Below are 20280 nucleotides of genomic sequence, written 5' to 3'. Positions count from 1 at the left end.
GAAGATCGCTATTTAAAACCAGCAAAATCGGCCGGTAAATAACGGATATATGAGCAAAAATCCGAGACAACCTCTGAAAATTTCACCAAAAAATTTCATATTTTTCAATAAAACTATAAAAATAATATATAATATAATAAATAAGTGAGTTGCCTACTGAGCTACCGGACCTGGCGGTTCTACGTGGGCTGCGGCCTGGTGGATTGTTGCCGGGAGGCAACAGCAGCTGGTGGTGCTTGATGCTGTTGGCCGGGTCAGATGGATAGGCCTGCTGACGCGCCCTAAGCGGCACCTTTTTTAACATTTGGGCATTAAAGCAAATAATCCCGCCCGTTATTTTCTAAATGTTCACATGAATGTCAAAGTTATTCATATAAAATTTGAGGATTCTAGCTCTAATAGTTTCCTTAATAATTATTTTTTCTATTTAATTCATGTGGGGGCTTCAAGCTCCCCAGATTAAAGTCCGCCCTTTATCCTTAAAATGTTTTGATGAATATTAAAGTAATATAAGCAAAATGAATGAATCTAGTTCTATATTTTCCTACATAAACAATATTTTGTATTTTATTCATAGTCCCTATTAAAAGTTCGCTTGTTATACTCTAACCGCCTTATGCAAAAACGATTATTAAGTTAACAATGGTTGTTAAAACCTGTTTTTATATGGAAAAAGTGTGCAGTAAACCATTGTTAACTTTAATACTTAACAGTATTTGTATAAGGCCCTAAAAGTTCAGTTTGCAATATAAACGAATTTTTGTATATAATTTATATGGAAGATATCCTAAATAATATTTCGAAAATTTTAGGACTCTAACTACCGCTCCCCTCATGGGTAGCCCCCCAATTTATTACCCAAAATGTAAAGTTTGAGATATATAGTGTCGGATTTAAGTGAGTATCGGAAAAAGTGAACTTTTGTTTTTCAAAAGGTACTCTTTTGAATTTTCCATAATATTGAATCTAGAAACATGAAATTAAGCATGTTGAGCCCGAAGTAAATTATGTGAAAAAAGACTTTTTGGTACTGACTGTTTTTTTAACACACCTAGGTGAAGGGTATATAAGATTCGGCACAGCCGAATATAGCACTCTTACTTATTGTTCTTTACATTTCTGTTTTCTCGAAAAATTTCAAAAACTCTATAAAAATCCAGTTATTCGTAAAACTGTTAAAATTATGAGCGCATTAATAAATACAGTTGCAACAGTATTGTGTAATGCTACGAAATGTTCCGCAAATTTGCTTAACACTGTTTTTAGGTTAAACTTTAACCGCCTTATACAAAAACGATTATTAACTTAACAATGGTTGTTAAAACCTGTTTTTATATGGAAAAAGTGTACAGTAAACCATTGTTAACTTTAATAATCGTTTTTGCATAAGGCCCTAAAAAAATACGTAAAATAATAATACCAATGTTATTTTTGTCGTATTTAAAAGTTTGCTAATGCTGTTCCACTGCATGTATAAACATATTTTATTAATTATTTAAATATCTGTTTTGTACATTACCGATAACTCTAAAATTCAATACCGAAATAAGGCAAAATATCGATAGCGCTAAAATACCAATACCGAAATAAGTCAAAATACCGATAACTCTAAAATATCAATACCGAAAAAGGCAAAAATAGCTATAACGCTAAAATATCAATACCGAAATAAGTCAAAATACCGATATCACCGTTTCGAAACGGTTGCCAACCTTGAATTATAATTATTTTTCGATGTTCGTACTTAAATAAATATTTTTTTTAAGTTGTGTCTTTTCATATCGCAGTTATTTTACCGTTATTTTAAGGTTTTTTTGCATAGTAACATATTGTCAACAATATTATTAAAAAATTTTAATACAAAATATATCCGTACTCTAATAAAAAATATATAAAATCTTCGTGATTAATTAATTTTCACAACAAAAAAAATTTGGATATATTTTGAAAGTATTTCATGTAAAGTTTGAAATAAATTATTTTTATGACAAACACTATCAAATACTTTAAGAAATGTTTTATTTAAGTTTTTACGTAAATTTGGAATTCTTCTGGAGCCTTTACTAAAGTATTTGTGCCAAATTGTTTCTCACAAGTAAAACTGTATTTATCAAAATATGTTTGTTCTGTAAATGTTGGTAAAGATTCTGTACACTGGTAAAGTTTACGTAATTTACGATATAATTAGCCACAAATGACAAAGCATTTTCTTCTAAAAATGTCATTTCCACAGAATTGAATAATATGTTCTAAGAAGTCCTCGATAGGGGTGAAATTTTGAATTTCATCTAAAATATTTAAACTATTAGGGTTTGAAAAGGATTCTTCTAATATAACGTTTGATGTCAAGCGATGGATATAATTTAAATTGTCATTATTGAAAATTTCGCAATTACCATTTGACACAAAGTTTATATTATCTAAACCCCAACTTTTTTGGAAGAGACCACAGAACATTGTACTTGTAATGCTATCAGCATTGCCAGTTCCACTTCGAATATGTCAAAAAAAAATTCCAAATTGTCCTGTGTTAAACGTCAGTAGATAAAGTAGATAAAAATTTGGGTTGCAAATTTCACTTTCATGCTTTGTAATTTATGTGGTTTTATGTGTATATCTGTAATTTTGAAAGCACATTAAACTGATAATTTTCAATCTATTTTATAAAAATATTCAATGTCATTCCAATATACTAAGTTATTTTCAAAAGTATTACACAGAGAATTTCGAACGTTTTCCTTTCCTTTGGCCAAGTCAATCTACATTATTAGAATTTATAAGCGAATGGCCATTAAATGTCTTGAAATTTAGAACTCTAAAGTAGGTAATTGCGAAATTTTCAATGAAGACAATTTAAATTATATCCATCGCTTGACATCAAACGTTATATTTGAAGAATCCTTTTCAAACCCTAATAGTTTAGATATTTTAGATGAAATTCAAAATTTCATTTTTTAGAAGAAAATTCTTTGTCATTTGTGGCTAATTTTATCGTAAATTACGTAAACTGCACCACACAGTGGGGCAGAATGGAAATTTTTTGGAAATAAATCTGGCATTTCTAAACGGCTGATCCGATCGGGATAAAATTTGGCGTGAGCGTAGCCAAGGAGTATTCGATTTAAGTTTTGAAGATGAACCCCGCAGGGACGGAGCTGTGGCGGGCTCAATGTAGGGTACCTACGACATGTAAAATTTTTAAACTCGTGCCATTTTTTTTTTGTTTTCACCCAAATACAATTTTTATATTTTCTGAAAACGAAACATGCTAGGACATACTACTTATCTCTTATAATATCCGAGTTATAGGCATTTAATAATTTAGTGATACAAAATTTACCATACCTTGGTCCGCCTTTTTTTGAATACCGGGCGTAATTTTGGACCAAATGGACTCAATTTTTTCTTGTTAGTTAGACAGAAAAATGTCCAATAATATACAAAAAATCAATATCAGATCAGATCAATATCATTTACAGATCCAAAAATATTCGTTTTTTAATTTAAAAATTCAAAAAATTTTAGATTTTTGCCGTTTTTTTGCCCAAAATGTGTCTTAACTCTTTTATTAATAAAATAAAATTTTCTTTAAGAACATTTATAGTTTTCTAGAAGGTATCTTTACGCAGAACGCTTTGGCGTAAAAAACTTGTCTTATTTTTTGAAAATGTTGCCACTGCGTCCTTCCGAATATGACCTATTTTTTTATCAAAACTTCAACTTTGGGCGATATGTTCTAAAATCGCAAAGCTGGGATCAGAAAACTGAAAGCAGTTTTGGAAACCTCAATATGTTTTCTATTTACTCCAAAAGTATTTTCCAGCCCTGAAAGAAATGTGTACCCTATGGGCAAAAATGTAAAAAATCCCATTTTTGGGATTTGTATTCCTATTTTTGGGAATTGCGGGATGCCCTTTGACCTTTTCAAATTTAACAAGCGTTGAAGATTTCATTGAGTTTTGTTCATAAATAAAGATTTTGTCATATATTATTTTGTCATATATTTGTTAAATTTCTAAAACTATGATTTATATCAAAATTTTAATAGGGTCGCAGATAGCTACAACAATTTAGTCCATATTTATCCCTTAATATCTTTTTTTAGTTAGATATGGAAATTCTCGACCGTTTACAAAAAATTTCAAGCCAATATCTCAATTACATTCAAAAATATGTTCATTTAAACCTGTGTCCTTTAATTTCATCTTTTTCATATTTTAGTATTAAGTATGACAGAACATACATTTGGTGTTGAATAAAATATTTGGACAATTTTTAAAAGTTATTTAGTTAATTATTTTATTAAAGACTATAACATTGTACATACAATAAAAAAATATAATTTTATTATGAGCCACGCACAACAACACCTAAATCACCCCACACAAACCACCTTTCCCGCCCACCGAAATATAAAACACAATTTAATACAATATCATCAGTTAGTATAATAGCTTTTTTTATTTGAACTGTTTATCTTAAACATAATACAATTAATTCTTACAACCTACTTATATAGTTAATTCCTAACACTACTTATTTTCTCTAAAATAATCTGTCATATCGGTATACATATACACATATAAAGTTTCATAAGAAATCCATCTTTTTCGCATAGTTGAAAGAACAGGATCAGATGATAGAAGTAAACTATTAAAAATATCTTCATTCTGTGATTGCGTGGAGCATTTTCTTGAGCTGAAAAGTTGAACATGCTTAAAATCTCGATTCCTCGCTTCCTGGGCTTCTTCTGTTAACTCTCCAAGTGGAAGAATATTCGATTCAATTATTATTTGACCATGACACAATACTTTGTGTACTGTTGGTGTTAGTTCCCTCCATGGATACATAGATACAAGTAATTTAGAAATTTCAGATGTATATTCCCCAAATCGATTTTTATTAATTTCATGTTTACTATTCAGTGCCATTAAAATAGTGTTAACTCTTCGAAGCAACTCCTTGTCGATTCCAGTTATTTTTGAAATAATTTCAAAATCACGAAAAAACCTTCTAGCCGTATTACCGTCATTTGTACTACCGCAACTTGGAAGTGGTTTGTCGATGTTTAATCCCATCTGAACTTTAAATTCTTCTTGGATTCTGCTTTTTTCCGCAGCTCTCAGTTCTTTCAATTCTTCATTATTTTTTGTTGATTTAGTAAGATTCTCTGGCACACTTCTATATTTGAGGTCGTATGCTATGTGTAAAAAGTAATCCAAAAATCGTATTCTGGCATGAAGTGGTGAAATTCCGAAAGACAGGAGTTCTTCATTAATACTTCTGCTTTTGTTTATATTTGAGAATTGCGACTTTTTCTCATTACATATTGAGCATCTCCAGAAGGAAGAAGTTTCTGTTATGGCATTGCTTACCTTTCCATCAATTATTGTAAAGCTTAGCTGATATGATACGTCAAAAGAGAATTCCTTTATTTTTATGCAAATGGGCTCCAGTGCATTTATTTCATCTTTTAAATATTCCACTAAATCTTTTGTTGTTTTCTTTGACTCCTTTATATATTCAAATCTAATGGGTCTACAAAAATTTTTTAACCCGGAGTTGTATTGATCCATATATCTTCAAATGAATTTCCGATGCTTGACGATGATGGATTAAGGGAATATGAACGAATTCGTAATGGCACTAATGATGACATAAATACACTTTTGTAGTCTGCTAATGCCCGACTTCCACAAGCATGTTTGTATTCTGGAAGTGCTGATAAACCGTCACATCCCCACTTACACATTAAGACAACATCACAGTTATGAATTTTCCTTAGTTGGTCTTCTGAAAAGTCTGACACAATTCTTGATGCTGTGTTTTCGAGAAAAGATGATATATCAATACAAGCTTCCACATCATTAACAGCAATAGGTGATGGTAGGATAGTTTGTTTTTTTTTCCTGGATCGCCTTGTATGATGGTATAATATATGATATGTACGGCATCCATAGGTTGGTTTTCCTTTTTCAGCATTTCGTTAAATGTATCAGCAATTTCCTCATTTGAGATTGAAAAAAGTTTTTGTGTGACCCTCTTTTTTTTGACCTTGAACATAAGTCTTCGTATGACTTGCAAGGCGCTCCTGCTGATGTGTTGTAAGTTGAGATTTCCGTAGTAGTTTCCATCCAACTACAAAATTTTAATCGAAATTTCTTTTGATTTCCATCCACAGTATCCAAAGTAAGTCTTACTTTTTACATCAAAATGTTTTCAATTTTTGATATGCCTGTTTTGTCTACTTTTCTACTATATGTGGTTTTTATATAATTTGAAATGTCTTCAATTCTTTCTGGCCCTTTTGAAGATACACTCCATAAAACGGAACACAACTCTTCGTACTTTGATGTAATCTTCATTGTAGATTTATTAAATATGGACGCAGTGGCAACATTTTCAAAAAATAGGACAAGTTTTTTACGCCAAAGCGTTCTGCGTAAAGATACCTTTTAGAATACTATAAAATTGTTATATGTTCTTAAAGAAAATTTTATTTTGTTAATAAAAGAGTTAAGACACATTTTGGGCAAAAAACGGCAAAAATCTAAAATTTTTGAATTTTTAAATTAAAAAACGTATATTTTTGGATCTGTAAATGATATTGATCTGACTTTTTTGTATATTATTGGAAATTTTGTTGTCTAACTAACAACAAAAAATTGGTGCAAAATTACGCCTGGTATTCAAAAAAAGGCGGACCAAGATATGGTAAATTTTGTATCACTAAATTTTTAAATGCTCGGATATTATAAGATATAAATAGTATGTCCAAGCATGTTTTTTCAAGATCTCGTCGAGCGCTTTCAGAAAATATAAAAATTGTATTTGGGTGAAAAACAAAAAAATGGCACGATTTTAAAAATTTTACATGTCGTAGGTACCCTACTTTGAGCCGCCACAGCTCCGTCCCTGGGGCATCTGCGGGGTTCATCTTCAAAACTTAAACTCGAATACTCCTTGGCTACGCTCACGCCAAATTTTATCCCCATCGGATCAGCCGTTTAGAAATGCCAGATTTATTTCCAAAAAATTTCCATTCTGCCCCACCGTGCACCAGTGTACAGAATCTTTACCAACATTTGCAGAACAAACATATTTTGATAAATGCAGTTTTACTTGTGAGAAACAATTTGGCACAAATACTTTAGTAAAGGCTCCAGAAGAATTCCAAATTTACGTAAAAACTTAAATAAAACATTTCTTAAAGTATTTGATAGTGTTTGTCATAAAAATAATTTATCTCAAATTTTACATGAAATACTTTTGAAATATATCCAATTTTTTTTTTGTTGTGAAAATTAATATATATTTTAGCGTTATCGGTATTTTGGCTTATTTCGGTATTGCTATTTTAGAGTTATCGGTATTTTGCCTTATTTCGGTATTGATATTTTAGAGTTATCGGTAGTGTACAAAACATATATTTTAACGGCAGTTTCGATATGATTTAAATAATTTAAAAAAATATGTTTATAAATCACAATATGCGACCAAAACAAATATCTATACTATTTTTCTGAAAGTTGGATCCGAGGAGAACACGAATCTGTTTTTTTTTATTTTTCGAGAAATATTGGAGGTGATAGATCAAAATAATGTTTTTACATATCTCCTTTTTCATACATCTTATGGATTTAAGAGTAATGTAAATTTTTAAATTAAATTAGAAGCTGTAATGATGAAACTTTTTTGACGAGACATTTTACACTTTTTATAATTATTTGAACGCAAATCAGACAAATTTCTTTTATTTCTATTTTATTAATGTTGCTGTTTCGTTCCTTTCAAATTTTAATTGTAAATAAAATATATTTAATACAAAAACATTTATTTATATTGTTTGCAGTTTTACATTTTTTACAGTTTTATATTTTTCTGTCAGTGTGTTTGTATGGAGTTTGACATTTACTGTATACTAAAAAACTCATTTTGAAAACAAAACGATCATCTGTCTTGCATTTATTTTTTACATGAGCATTATTGTCTCAATACAATGACAATTTTGGTAAAGAAGAAAAGTGAAGAGTTTTGTACTTTTTGGAAATTTATGTTTTTTATTTAATAAAATATCGGTATTGATATTTTAGTGTTATCGGTATTTTGGCATATTTCGGTATTGGTATTTTAGCGTAATTGGTATTTTTACTTATTTCGGTATATATATTTCGTTATCGGTATTTTGGCTTATTTCGGTATAGGTATTTTAACGGTAACGGTAGTTGTGCTGAAAAGGTATTTTAGCGGTAACGATAGCTTAGCGAGAATGGTTGCCAACCTTGTTATAAACCCAAACAAAAATATTTATAAAAATCGAAATTAAATTTATGCAAACGATTGTTAAGAAAAAATTGTGCATACTTTTTTCTGTGCGAAATTAAATAAAAAGGACAAGCCTGTGTTAATCATTTTGCCAGCTCGCAAAAGATCCCGATTTCGTATCTGAAGAAGGTAAGAAAACGTTACTAAAATGGTAATGGAGGTTGCGCAGAATTCGATACTCGTTGACGGATTCATCTAAGGTCTGATAGTATGTCGGACATTTCGTTCAAAGGACTTGCTAAAAACGCTACATTATAAAATTGAAAGGTGGGCCTTCCTTGTGTCTGGAAGAGACTTTACCCTATTGAATTTTAGGTAGTAGGGGTTCCACGCCCACATACAAAATAACTATTAAAAGCAGAGACTGTAATCATTATGAGTTTTATTAAAAAAATACTTTATAATTGTTATTTTTTAAGCTTTATTTTTTTGTTCGGAGAATAAGAATTTTTCACTTAGAGAATAAAACTTATTAACTGATCTTTATTTTTCGCTCAGAAAATAATAGTTATTATGCGATTTTTATATTTTGATGACAAAAAAACAGTTATTTTCAGATTTTTATTTTCCACTTAGAAAATAATAATTATTTGTTGAGTTTTATTTTTTGCTTATAAAATAAAATTATTTTTAGAATTTTGATAATATAGCAGAAAACTAAAAGCTATGATACACGGTTGTCAGATCTTACAACGTTGGCAGTAAAATGTGCAGAAAATGTCTAACAACGGAATCAATTAAAAAATATCTTGCAATATTGACAGTAATGCTTTTTTGACAACGTTGCAAAAAAAAAAAAAAAATTGCAATTTCACACGATTGTTGGACATTTTACTGACAACGGTGTATCATAGCTTTTAATTTTCTCCGATATTATTAAAATTCTAAAACTAATTTTATTTTATAAGCAAAAAAATAAAACTCAACAAATAATTATTATTTTCTAAGTGAAAATAAAAATCTGAAAATAACTGTTATTTTGTGAACGAAATATAAAAATCACTTAATAACTATTATTTTCTGAGCGAAAAATAAAACTCTCATTGCATGATTTTTTTTCTAGAAAATTTATCAATAACAGTTATTTGCAATCCCTGATTAAAAGTCCCAAATCTCAGATTTTTTGGAGCCGCTTAAGTATTAATATATAAGTGCACGTATGAACAAAATGGATAAACTTTAAATTTTTTATTCCACAAATCTAAATAAAAAGTTTGTTGTAATTTTTGCATACAATCAGTTATCATTCTAGTATACATATTTCAGTATGAGTATTTACAATGTCAGTTATTAAGTAATTTTCATGATGGTGTTACGGATCTTGCTTGTAATTCTAATGGATCAGCGGAGGCAAAATTATGACGAGCACTTAAATTTCTTCTTCGATAGAATATCGTTCCAATTATAACACCCAATATTAAGACTATAATAACCGTTAGTCCTACGCCAAGACCAACAGATGTTGCATAAGCAGATTCTAAAAACAAGAAAAAGATAATGCAATGGTTAAAAATATTTAAGTTTGTCAAATATTAATTATAAAAACCTTAAAGTTTTCTTTTGAAACGGAGCCTACCAGATTCCTTTAGTTCCATTACAAATGATGACTGCAACCTTCCAGAGTATATAATAAATTCACATTTCCATTGACCGTAGTCATCGCGATTGATATCGGTAATCTTTATGCCACATTCACCTAGACTTATTCCACGACCGTAATATTGAATATGTCTAAAAAAAATAATTAAAATTAAAAAATCTTTATAAAATATTTATTTTAATGTCATTTGTACCCCTTCGACTTAATGCTGTTAGTTGTACCTACTAAATGGACTCCACCTTGTGGATCGATAAAAGCACAATGTGAAATTGGTTCTTCAAAAGGACTTTTACACATCAGCTCCACTGTATCGCCTCGCTTAGCTTTTAATTCTTGAGTTAAGGTTTCTCCAAATTTAGATTTCACAACAACCTAGAATAAAAATCATATATCGGAATCTAAGTATTATTTATTTATGAAAGTATTCCCTATTAACCTCAATATTTTGAATAACTTCTTTATCATAATCTCGTCCACGAGAACCACATGTCCATATTCCGGCTATAACTGGCAAATTGTAAAATCCACACTTTCCGAAAAAACGTTGTCGATCAAAGCGTATGCCATCGGGAAAATATATGGTATTATTTGGGCTCTTTAAGTAGCAATCGTAAACGACAAATGGTAAAGAACAAGATAATTCGTCGATTTTGCCTTCACCTGTTTCTGGTTCATAGACATGAATTGTTTTAATGTCATTCAGTTTTGAAAGTTCCGATAATATAATATCTTGTTTATTTTTTCCAACATAAAAAAGACAACCGGTCGGCGTACTGGATTCATAATTAATTATACGCCATAACCCTATATCACCTTCCTTAAAGGGCTTTGGAATCTCTAAATTGCATTTTGATTTAGCAGTGCTGCAGATAAAATAGAGAAACTCTTAAATATTATAATGAGTTCAATTATATTCAGTAGATCTAGCAGACTTGGTGTGTGCCAATTTTATTGTAAACAATTACTTGTAATTGAAATATCACCAAAAGAATTAATTGTTCTTGATAAAAATGTGTCTTTGAAAGTACTTATTAAATATATTCCAGTTATATGTAGAAAATCGGTTAGTCCTCTCATACAAGGTCTTTCCAAAATAAATTTGTATCATTCATAAATTCGTTAATAATGCATCGATCTAATATCATACAACAAAGTGCGACGAAAATCGGGTCATATAGGTTCTTATTCTGAATTTAGTTTTCTCACTATATGTGAACCTTAATCTATCTGCTCATGTAAAAACAAATATATACCCTTCACCATAATAATGATTCTAGATTATCTTTTATTCCTGGCCCTATAAGCTTAATTTGATGTTAATGAAACAATACCGGTATAACGAATGATATAATGTTAAATCGAAAAACTCTTTATATCGGAATAATTTTCTTCTAGTAAATTTCTTTATTAAATGAACAAAAAACCATTATAATAGAATATTATAGAATAGAATTAAATTTCTATTAAGGAAATACTTAAGAATTGATAACAAAGTCTCATAGTGAAAAATTTAAATTATTTGTTTAGCTGTAATTAATTCAAGGTATCCGGTTTAAGCTTTATTCAAGATAAAGTTATCATTAAATTCACATCTAATAAATTCAGGTTTTTTAGATTATGTATAATGTATGATACTTTGATCGATAGGTCAGTACCGCAATTATTTATTTTTTAAATTTACCTAACAATATCGTAAAGTAACCTAAAATATCGCATGCATTAACGAGTATTCTATTCTCTAATTTAAGTTAACGAATATTTTCGTTAAAATATTTTAACGATAAATGTATATACAAATGTGAAAATGTCAAAGTTGTATAAAAAAATAATTAAAGTCTTGGTAAGGATGGCAAGATTATTATTTATTACAACACACGTAGTAGTCAAAAAGGAACTAAAAAAATTCGTATCACAAGTAACTATAAACCAACCCTAAATCCCCCCATGATAATCGACGAACACACCTTTCCAAAAGCCGAACTGTTATTGATTAAAATAATTGAATTAAAACTTTTTTGTCACATAGACATAACAAATGCCTACTCAAACCTTATAATTGATGAAGAATTCGCACATGAACACACCTATATGGACTAATAAGGCCAACAAGAGCTGCCGCAAATATACATGCGATTTAGCAACGTTTTTTTTTTAAACGACATATTCATATGCATCAGATTCAAACAACACGGCTTGCATCTCAATAAAGCAAAATGTATATTTGCCGCTCCCGCGGTTGAATTCTTGGGACATAAAATTGATGAAAACAGAATTCACAAATCGGATTTTCATGTTAAAGCTATTAAAAAAGCTCCGAAACCTTCATCTGTTGAGGAACTACAATTATTCATTGGAAAAGCTTGTTCATTTATCATTTATCATTTATTTCAAACTTGTCTTCGCGTAATACGCCTATGAGAAATGCTTAAGAAGGAACCATTTGAAAAATTGCTCTAAGGTACTAGCCATAGATGCAAGCAAAGTTGGTCTTGTCGCAGTATTTTCCCATTATTAGGAGAATGGCCTAAAAAGGCCAATAGCGTACCAAGCCGCTCTCTAACAGTCTAATGGCGAATTAAGCAAACTTCTTGGAGAAATTCGATGTAATCTTCAAGCTACCAAAAGAGAATATTAATGCCCCCAAAATCTTAAGATACAGATAAAAATGGGTTTGCGTACATTAATGCACTTATAAGGAAAGTGGCTCGGTTCAATCTCAACCTATTTTAATTTTATCAGTAGATTTAAAAGTGGAAGCTGAGGCTTTTTGATGATATATGTATACGATGTGCATTTCATTTGCTACTTAACATGGTTTATAGTTACTTTTGGTACGAAAAATATTGGGTCCTAATTAGACTCTTAAATGATCTAGCGGTCCAAGATAGTTAAATTTTGAAGAAATATTTTTTTGTTTCTTATTGAACAATAACAATATCTGCCTACGATTTAACCTAGCACACATATAAACTTTCCTTCAGAAAATTATAATAACGCAGGTAACTTATAAAAGCCAGTGGGTAAAAAGTAACATTAACATTTTATTCGAATATTCGACAAAAATTTTTTGAATTATACCTTATAATAAATTAGAAATTTTTAATCGTTCAAAGAAAAAGAAAAAATTTTCCTCGATTAATCAAATAATTTTTATTCGAATGACAACCAACGCCCATGTTCAAATATGACCGTCACCATCAGATGTGCCCAGTAGACCCAAACATTAACTACATACTTCTCAAAAACTTAGAAAATCAACCAAGATCCGTAAACAACTATTAATATATTCCCCATAAACAAAAGTGATGCGCAGAAGAAATGTTATGTACTAAACTCGCTAATTAAAAAATCACATTGGCATCATTAAATATTGTTGTTATTGTGTAAGCTTTAAACTTCGCGTTACTATAAGAAACACGATTTTGTAAAAGAATTATTAAATTTATGAATTGATAAATAATATCGAATTATTAAAGTAATTACTTAATTCCACATGTGTAAGAGACATAAAAGTATTAAATTATTTAAATTTTAATTATAAATGAAGTTCATAATATAAAACAAGTAAGAGTTTATAATCGACTGCGCTCCACCATGATTTGTTAAAAAAAGTCAGTACCAAAAAGTCCTCTTTTAAAGGTTATCACTTACTTCGGGCTCAAAATGCTTAATTTATTTTATGTTTCTAGATTCAATATTATAGGAAATTCAAAAAATACCTTTTGAAAAACAAAAAAGTTCCATTTTATGGGTTCTCACATAATTTCGGCTCTGCATACTTAATTTGACATTTCTTGGATCATTATAGAACATTCAAAAAGTACCTTTTAAAAAACGAAAAAGTACCAAAAAAATTCCTTTTATAGGTTCTCACATAAAAAGGACTCTACATACCTTATTCCATGTTTCTAGGTTCAATATTATAGAAAATTCAAAAAGTACATTTTAAAAAACGATAACGTTCCCTTTTATGGGTTCTCACTCTATTCCGCTTCTACATATTCTAGGTTCAGGAAATTCAAAAATTACGAAAAAGATCCCATTTTACTTAATTCCGACCATACATTCTTAATTTCATGTTTCTTTGTTCATTGTTATAGAAAATACAAAAGGTACCAAAAAATCTGTTTTTTAGGTTCTTACATAATAAGCTTGTATGAAGACAAAAAAATATTGTCCGACAAAAATATTTGTCCCCCCCCTCGAGAATTGTTCTCTGGGTTCTAAAACCTTGTCATACAAAAAATTCTACTGATGGAATAACGTTAAAAGGTGCCGCAACAATTCTGAAGTTTCCAAGTGCATTTATAAGGAGAAATTTTAGATTTTTTTGTTACAGTTTTTTGCTAAAATTTGGCCATGAAGTAAAAAATTTTGCACCTTTTTGTAAAGAAATCGTAATGGGAACTGTCTAAATATTTATGACCAACAGCTACTATTATTATTTTTAGTTGAATGCTTAGTTTCAAACATAAAAATTGAATACTTCGAGCCAATTTCCTTTGTTTTAAAGTCAAACATTTTTAAAAATTGAAATTTTGTTTAAAAATATTAACAATGGAATTTTAAAGAGATTAATATTCATATAATGTCAATCAAAGTAAATGTAAGTACAACTTCTGTTTCCATTTCGAAATTTGACATACATACAAAACACAAACTTGTTTTTTAAACTTTAATACTGATAAAATTGAAGAGAATTCCATTACTCTATATTTTTATTATAAATATTTTAGAACTTTAAGTTGATGCATTTTTGATATCTATAAGCATGGAATTATAACAGGGAAACCGGAAATATGCTCAAAAAAGAGTTTTAAGCGCATAAAATATGCAGTAAAGAACTCGAAATATGATTTTAAAATTTTAAAAATATGTTCTAAAAATAAATGTTCTATTTATTTTTTAACAATGTAATGAAATATTAAATATTTATTGTCATATTTCATGGTACAAGATTATGATAATTGATTCATCCCATAGTTTAAAGAACTTCTTTAATAGAATTTCGTTTTACGTCCAAACAACCAATAAATAACATGAAGTCATTTGATGCCCCAAAAAACAAATTTCAAATGACAAAGTTTCTCGTTTGTGTTATTATTATAATTAAAAGTTTTTTAAACAAACTTTCATTGAACCCCATTTTCTCAAATTCAATTGAAAGTTTTAACCAAAGTATAACAAGTAGTCCGACTCTTTGACAGCAGTACCTAACTCTAAGCATGTGTTAGTGAAAAAGTACCTAACTCTAAATAGGTGTTAGTAACAAAAATGTATATGTATTGATGGATTCTAAACACACAGAGTTTTATAAAAAAGTTACAATTTTAAATTTGTTCGAATTTTCAATACTAAAAATTGAAACTCTGCTTGTAAATTAAAATTAAATGTCAATAATTAGAAAAAATATTTTTTTCTAGTTTAAGAAAATTAAACAAAATGTTTTGTACAAAGTGAGATAAAATTATTTTAAAAAATTACAGATTTTTTGTGCACAACCATAATTTTGAGCACAATCCTTAAAAGTGGCCAAAAAAGTATGTTAAAAAAATTTGATTGTTTTGACAAGTTTAAATTTCTCACAAGAGAGTCGAATTCACACGACACTCGTAGATGTGAGAGAGTAATTTCCTGTATGTGAGAGTCGGACTACTTGTTATACTTTGGTTTTAGCACAATCATTAATTTAACCGGCAGATTAACTCCCATTTGTACGATAATCGGATAATGAGATTATGGTCCTGAGATGATGCATTTTTGAGAATTATAAGTAAATACAGTAGACATCCACTAGTACGAATTATATAATGTCAGGCCCTTTCGTAGTACCGAAAAATTCGTATTATTGAACAACACATTTTGTATGTTTTAATTCAAATAATACACATAAAATGAGTCGTGAGTCCAATGGTTGAAATAAGATATAGAAGGTTTTAAATTTTAATGTTGTTAAAATTATGTGTGCCAAAGACAATTTGAATGTACATATCTGTTCTAAAATGCATAAAACATGTTCAGATTATATAAAACTTTAATTAAAAACTTGAATGGAATATACTTTCAAAAACAATTCTCTAATTTAAAATTTTCTCTTAAAAAATTGGAATAGTTAAAGGATCACATATAGTAATGCTTAATACCATTGGAATGTGGAGTCATACTACTTTCAAAATTGACAGTTCATACATATATAAATAACATTTTACTTATTAGAAAATCCATAATTAAACATTGTTGTTTATTACTTTGCAAAATGATTCCTACGACCTTTTCAATAACAGCGCTTTTGAAGCTTCAATATTGTTCTCATTGGTGATATCATTAAATTTAATTTCTTCTCTTTGGTCATCGAAATTACAAGAAAATAAATTAATTACACTAAATAATTGTTGATTTGTAAATATACATACAGTAAATTATGTGTATAGGACTATTAACAACACAAAACATTTGTAATAAATACAAAAAACTTCAAAATTACTGAGCTAAAGGTGAATGATATCGAAATCATAAAATAAAAACAAAGTAAAAACTTCATTTATACGCAAATAAAACCAAAATTCCCATAAAAATGCGTTATTCGTACTATCGAACAGAAAAATAGTGACTTTATTCATACTATAGAGTAGACAATGCAACAATTTTGCCATTCGTATTATTGGACATTCGTTATAAAGAGGGTACGTACTATTGGACGTCCACTGTATGTGCCAAAACATTTTTGGAAAAAATTTTAATTTCAAACATATTTTTCAAATCATTTGTTGAAAAAATTTAAAATATTCAAAGATCTATTGATTAGACTATCAAATAAGACTCGAAAGGTCCACGGTACTTTTGAACATCAAATAGCATCAAAAAAGTACCATCGCACCAATTTTTTCATCCCTGCTAACAGTTTTGGAATGAAGATAACAAACATACAGAAATGGATAGCTCGCTTTAGGATTTTATAAGACCCTTTTGAGGAAGTATGATCAATATTTCGATGTGTTACAAACGGAATGATGGGGGTATAATTACTCAATAATCTCAATTTATTTAAGTTAAGTAACAATTTCTGTCTGTTTCAGATATAAAACTAAATAACAATTTTAAATCTGTTATTTTTTCGATTTGAACTTGTTTTTCTCTTAACAATACATAAATCTGTTTCAAAAATATTAAACGCTGTTGGTAATTAATTTGGGGAATCTTTTTTAATTTAATTTTCGGACTCTACAAGAAATTGCAAAAGAAAAAAACAAAATACATAACCATACGGAAAATTGTGTTACTGTACGCTTGTTTATAAAAAACAAAGCAGAGCAAGAGCAGCACTAGTGTGTTGTTATTGGCTAGAAACATGAAATTTATTATGTGGAGCCAAGCTTAACCCTCTGGGACCGACGTGGATTTTTTATAACTATTTTACTAACGTGGTGTCTGCTAGACATCATTCTTCATAAGCTTCTATTTACTAATATTTGCTTATGAAACCAACCTAAACTACTTCTGTTTATAAAGCCCGGATTAGGAGAGAACCTTCGTTCTACAAAGGTGCTTTTAGAATTTTCTATAATATTGAACCTAGAAACGTGAAATTTATTATGTAGAGTCCAGATAAAGTGAGAACCCCAAGAGAGAAAGTACCATTTGGTACTTTTTTGTTTTCCAAAAGGATTGAGCCTAGAAACATGAAATTATGTGTGTAGAGCCCGCATTAAACGAGAACATATAAAATGGGATTTTTTGATACTTTTTCGTTCTACAAAAGGTACTTTTTATTCCCACCATCCAAAAAGATGGGGGTATACTGTTTTTCATTCCATTTGTAAGACATTGAAATATTGGTCATAGACCCATAAAGTTATACATATTCTGGGTCCTTATTAGTTATAAGACGATCTAGCAATGTACGTCCGTCTGTCTGTTGAAATCACGATAGGGACCACACGGAAGGAGCTAAGGTTTGTTTGGTATTGAAAATTGCAATATCGGTCCATATTGAAAATTGCAATATCGGTCGAGCAAAAATCTCTCTACCACATTGTATGTGGATCGGTCCATAATTGACCCTACCGTCCATGTAAGGTCCCCCTTATATACAAACAGTATTGTCCTTAAAAAATGAGTTACGAAATACGGTTATGAAATTCCCTACCAAATATCATGCAAAATATGTTAGTTATTTATCCCTTCCAGCAAATTTGAGTTTAATTTTGGATAAATAAACTAAATATTCACTCAATTTTATTTTCCAAATACATTACTTTCTAATTTTGATTATAATTTTGTTAAATTTTAGTGCATTTTAATATACCAAAAGGAAAATAAATGATAATAAGTAGATATAATAAAAATTTCAAAACGAACATTTTTTAATACACAAAGAAGATAGTTTATTGCAGAATCATTCTTGCTCTCAAAATTCAGAAGAAAAAGTGTTTGCATATTTCAGTAAATATATGTATTTCATTGTGATCAGTTGTTTGTAATAAATTTTGTAATAAATTGTGTTAATTTAATGTATCAAAGGGGAAATAGAAAAAATTTATTATAAAAACGCTTTTATAAAATAAAAGAGTATAAAACAATTTCCAGTTTCTCTATTGTTTTTGAAAAATCTTGAAATTTACTAATTTTACAAAATTTTATGTTATGTTACGCACTTTTATGTTATAAAAAGGTGACTTGAAACTGAAACCAAATCGACACATCAAGTAAGTATTAAACAGGCGGAACAGTTTCTTCCGAACGGGGTCACTTTTCATTCAGTCAAATATATCAAATTTGATTGTATTAAACTTTAAACTGTAAAGTTATGGTTACAATTTGGATAGAAATTGTTAGCAGGGATAAAATAAAAGAGTGTAAAATTTTAATAATTTCCAGTTTCATTGCAAATTTAGTACTTTTACGCACTTTTATGTTATAAAAAAGTGACTTTAAACTGAAGCGAAATCGACTCATTAAGTAAGTAACTGGTGGAACAGTTTCTTTTAAGTGTGAAAGTTTGTTTTTGACTTATTTTCTCCTTCTCCTCAAATTTGTGTTAACAAATTAAGGTTACATGGTCACCTTAATTTGTTAACACAAAAAAATTTATAAAATAATTGACATTCAAAATTTAAATAATAGTTCGGTGTCTCCGTTAAAATAGAAGATTATATTAAAAAAAGTTTTAAAAGCTTATTAATGATGAAAATGTCGCACAGTGGTATAGGAAAAAAAAAGAGGGAAATAATTCGGTAACTTCTAAACGGTTAATCCGATTTTAATGAAATTTGGTATGCACAAAAAGGAGGTGTTGTCGAGTTTAGGTTTTGAATTTCGACCTTATAGGCCAACCAGGGGCCCGGCGGGGGGTCCTCAAATTAGGACACCTCGGCTATGTTAAATTTTTAAAACGATCTTATTTCTTCGTTTGAGTTCCGATTTAAAAAAAATTTCGTATATAGAATCTTCTCATCGAGCACTATAAAAAATGTCGTCAGTAAATTAATAGCAGTAAATTATCTCTTATAGTTTAGCAGATATTCGCATTTGAAAATTAAAATTTTTAAAATTTTTACCGTTCTTACTTTAGTTTTTTGATAATAGCGGGACCAAATATTCCCGATTTTCGCCATTTTTTTTTATTCGCTTAACAACAAGTCTATATATCAAGCAGTGAAAGAATTATGTAAAAATCATGACTGAGTCCAAAGTTATAGGCATTTTAATTTAAAAAATTAAAAAAAGGCGATTTTTTGCCACTTTTTGGGGAATAAAGTATCTTTTTCTTTTTAAGTTATCTAAAAAGTTTCTAAGAAGATGTATATAGAATTTATACTTTTTGAAAAGCTGACTTTACATAAAATACGATAAATGAAACAAAACCTAAAAATTTTTATACCGAGAGGACCAGATCCATCCAAAAAAAACCCTATTTTTTATATAAAATTCAATTTTGAGCAAAAATTCTCAAATCGCATAGTCGATATCAAATTATAGTGACCTGTTTTATATGACCCAATATGTTCTTAATCATTTTGTAACGGGTTTCGATAACCCCGCCCCTGGTATGGATATAATAGGCAAAAAACCAAAAAATCCCATTTTTGGGATTTTTTAAAACTTTTTTGGGAATTCCGGGATTTCTAATAAGAAAATTCGAAATTTTTATTTAATTTTGGATTTTGAGTAAAAAAATCTACCTAACTGTAATATTTCATCAAAAAATATTCATAAATAAATTTTTTATTGCAATTTGAAAAATTTGCATCTTCGCAAAAACTGAATAAAAAACATTTTTTAATTTTTTTTAAAAAAGTATTCCGCGAATTTTTTAATTTTCAAAAATTATATACAGTTTTGAAAAATAGACAAAA

At 29.0% G+C, this 20280-nt stretch overlaps 1 protein-coding gene across 2 annotated transcripts in view; it reads right to left on the bottom strand.

Annotated features, from left to right (window-relative positions):
• Positions 1-9498: 9498 nt before the first annotated feature.
• The window catches only part of LOC111679698, a 41341-nt gene continuing 30559 nt past the window's right edge, over positions 9499-20280 (bottom strand). Inside the window, exons 3-6 of one of the 2 annotated variants that reach the window (XM_046947159.1) lie at positions 10362-10788; positions 10119-10297; positions 9902-10056; positions 9499-9802 (exon numbers count right to left, since the gene is read on the bottom strand). In XM_046947159.1, the coding sequence (XP_046803115.1) occupies positions 9627-9802; positions 9902-10056; positions 10119-10297; positions 10362-10788 (937 nt within the window). In that variant the 3' untranslated portion in view covers positions 9499-9626. Of the gene's footprint in view, positions 9803-9871; positions 10057-10118; positions 10298-10361; positions 10789-20280 lie in introns of both variants that reach the window. The other variant, XM_046947160.1, reaches the window with a different exon arrangement.

The sequence above is a fragment of the Lucilia cuprina genome, chromosome 3, assembly GCF_022045245.1.
Source record: "Lucilia cuprina isolate Lc7/37 chromosome 3, ASM2204524v1, whole genome shotgun sequence".
NCBI lineage: Eukaryota > Metazoa > Arthropoda > Insecta > Diptera > Calliphoridae > Lucilia > Lucilia cuprina.
Note: the sequence above shows the minus strand (reverse complement) of the source record. Positions and strands in the feature narration are given on the sequence as shown.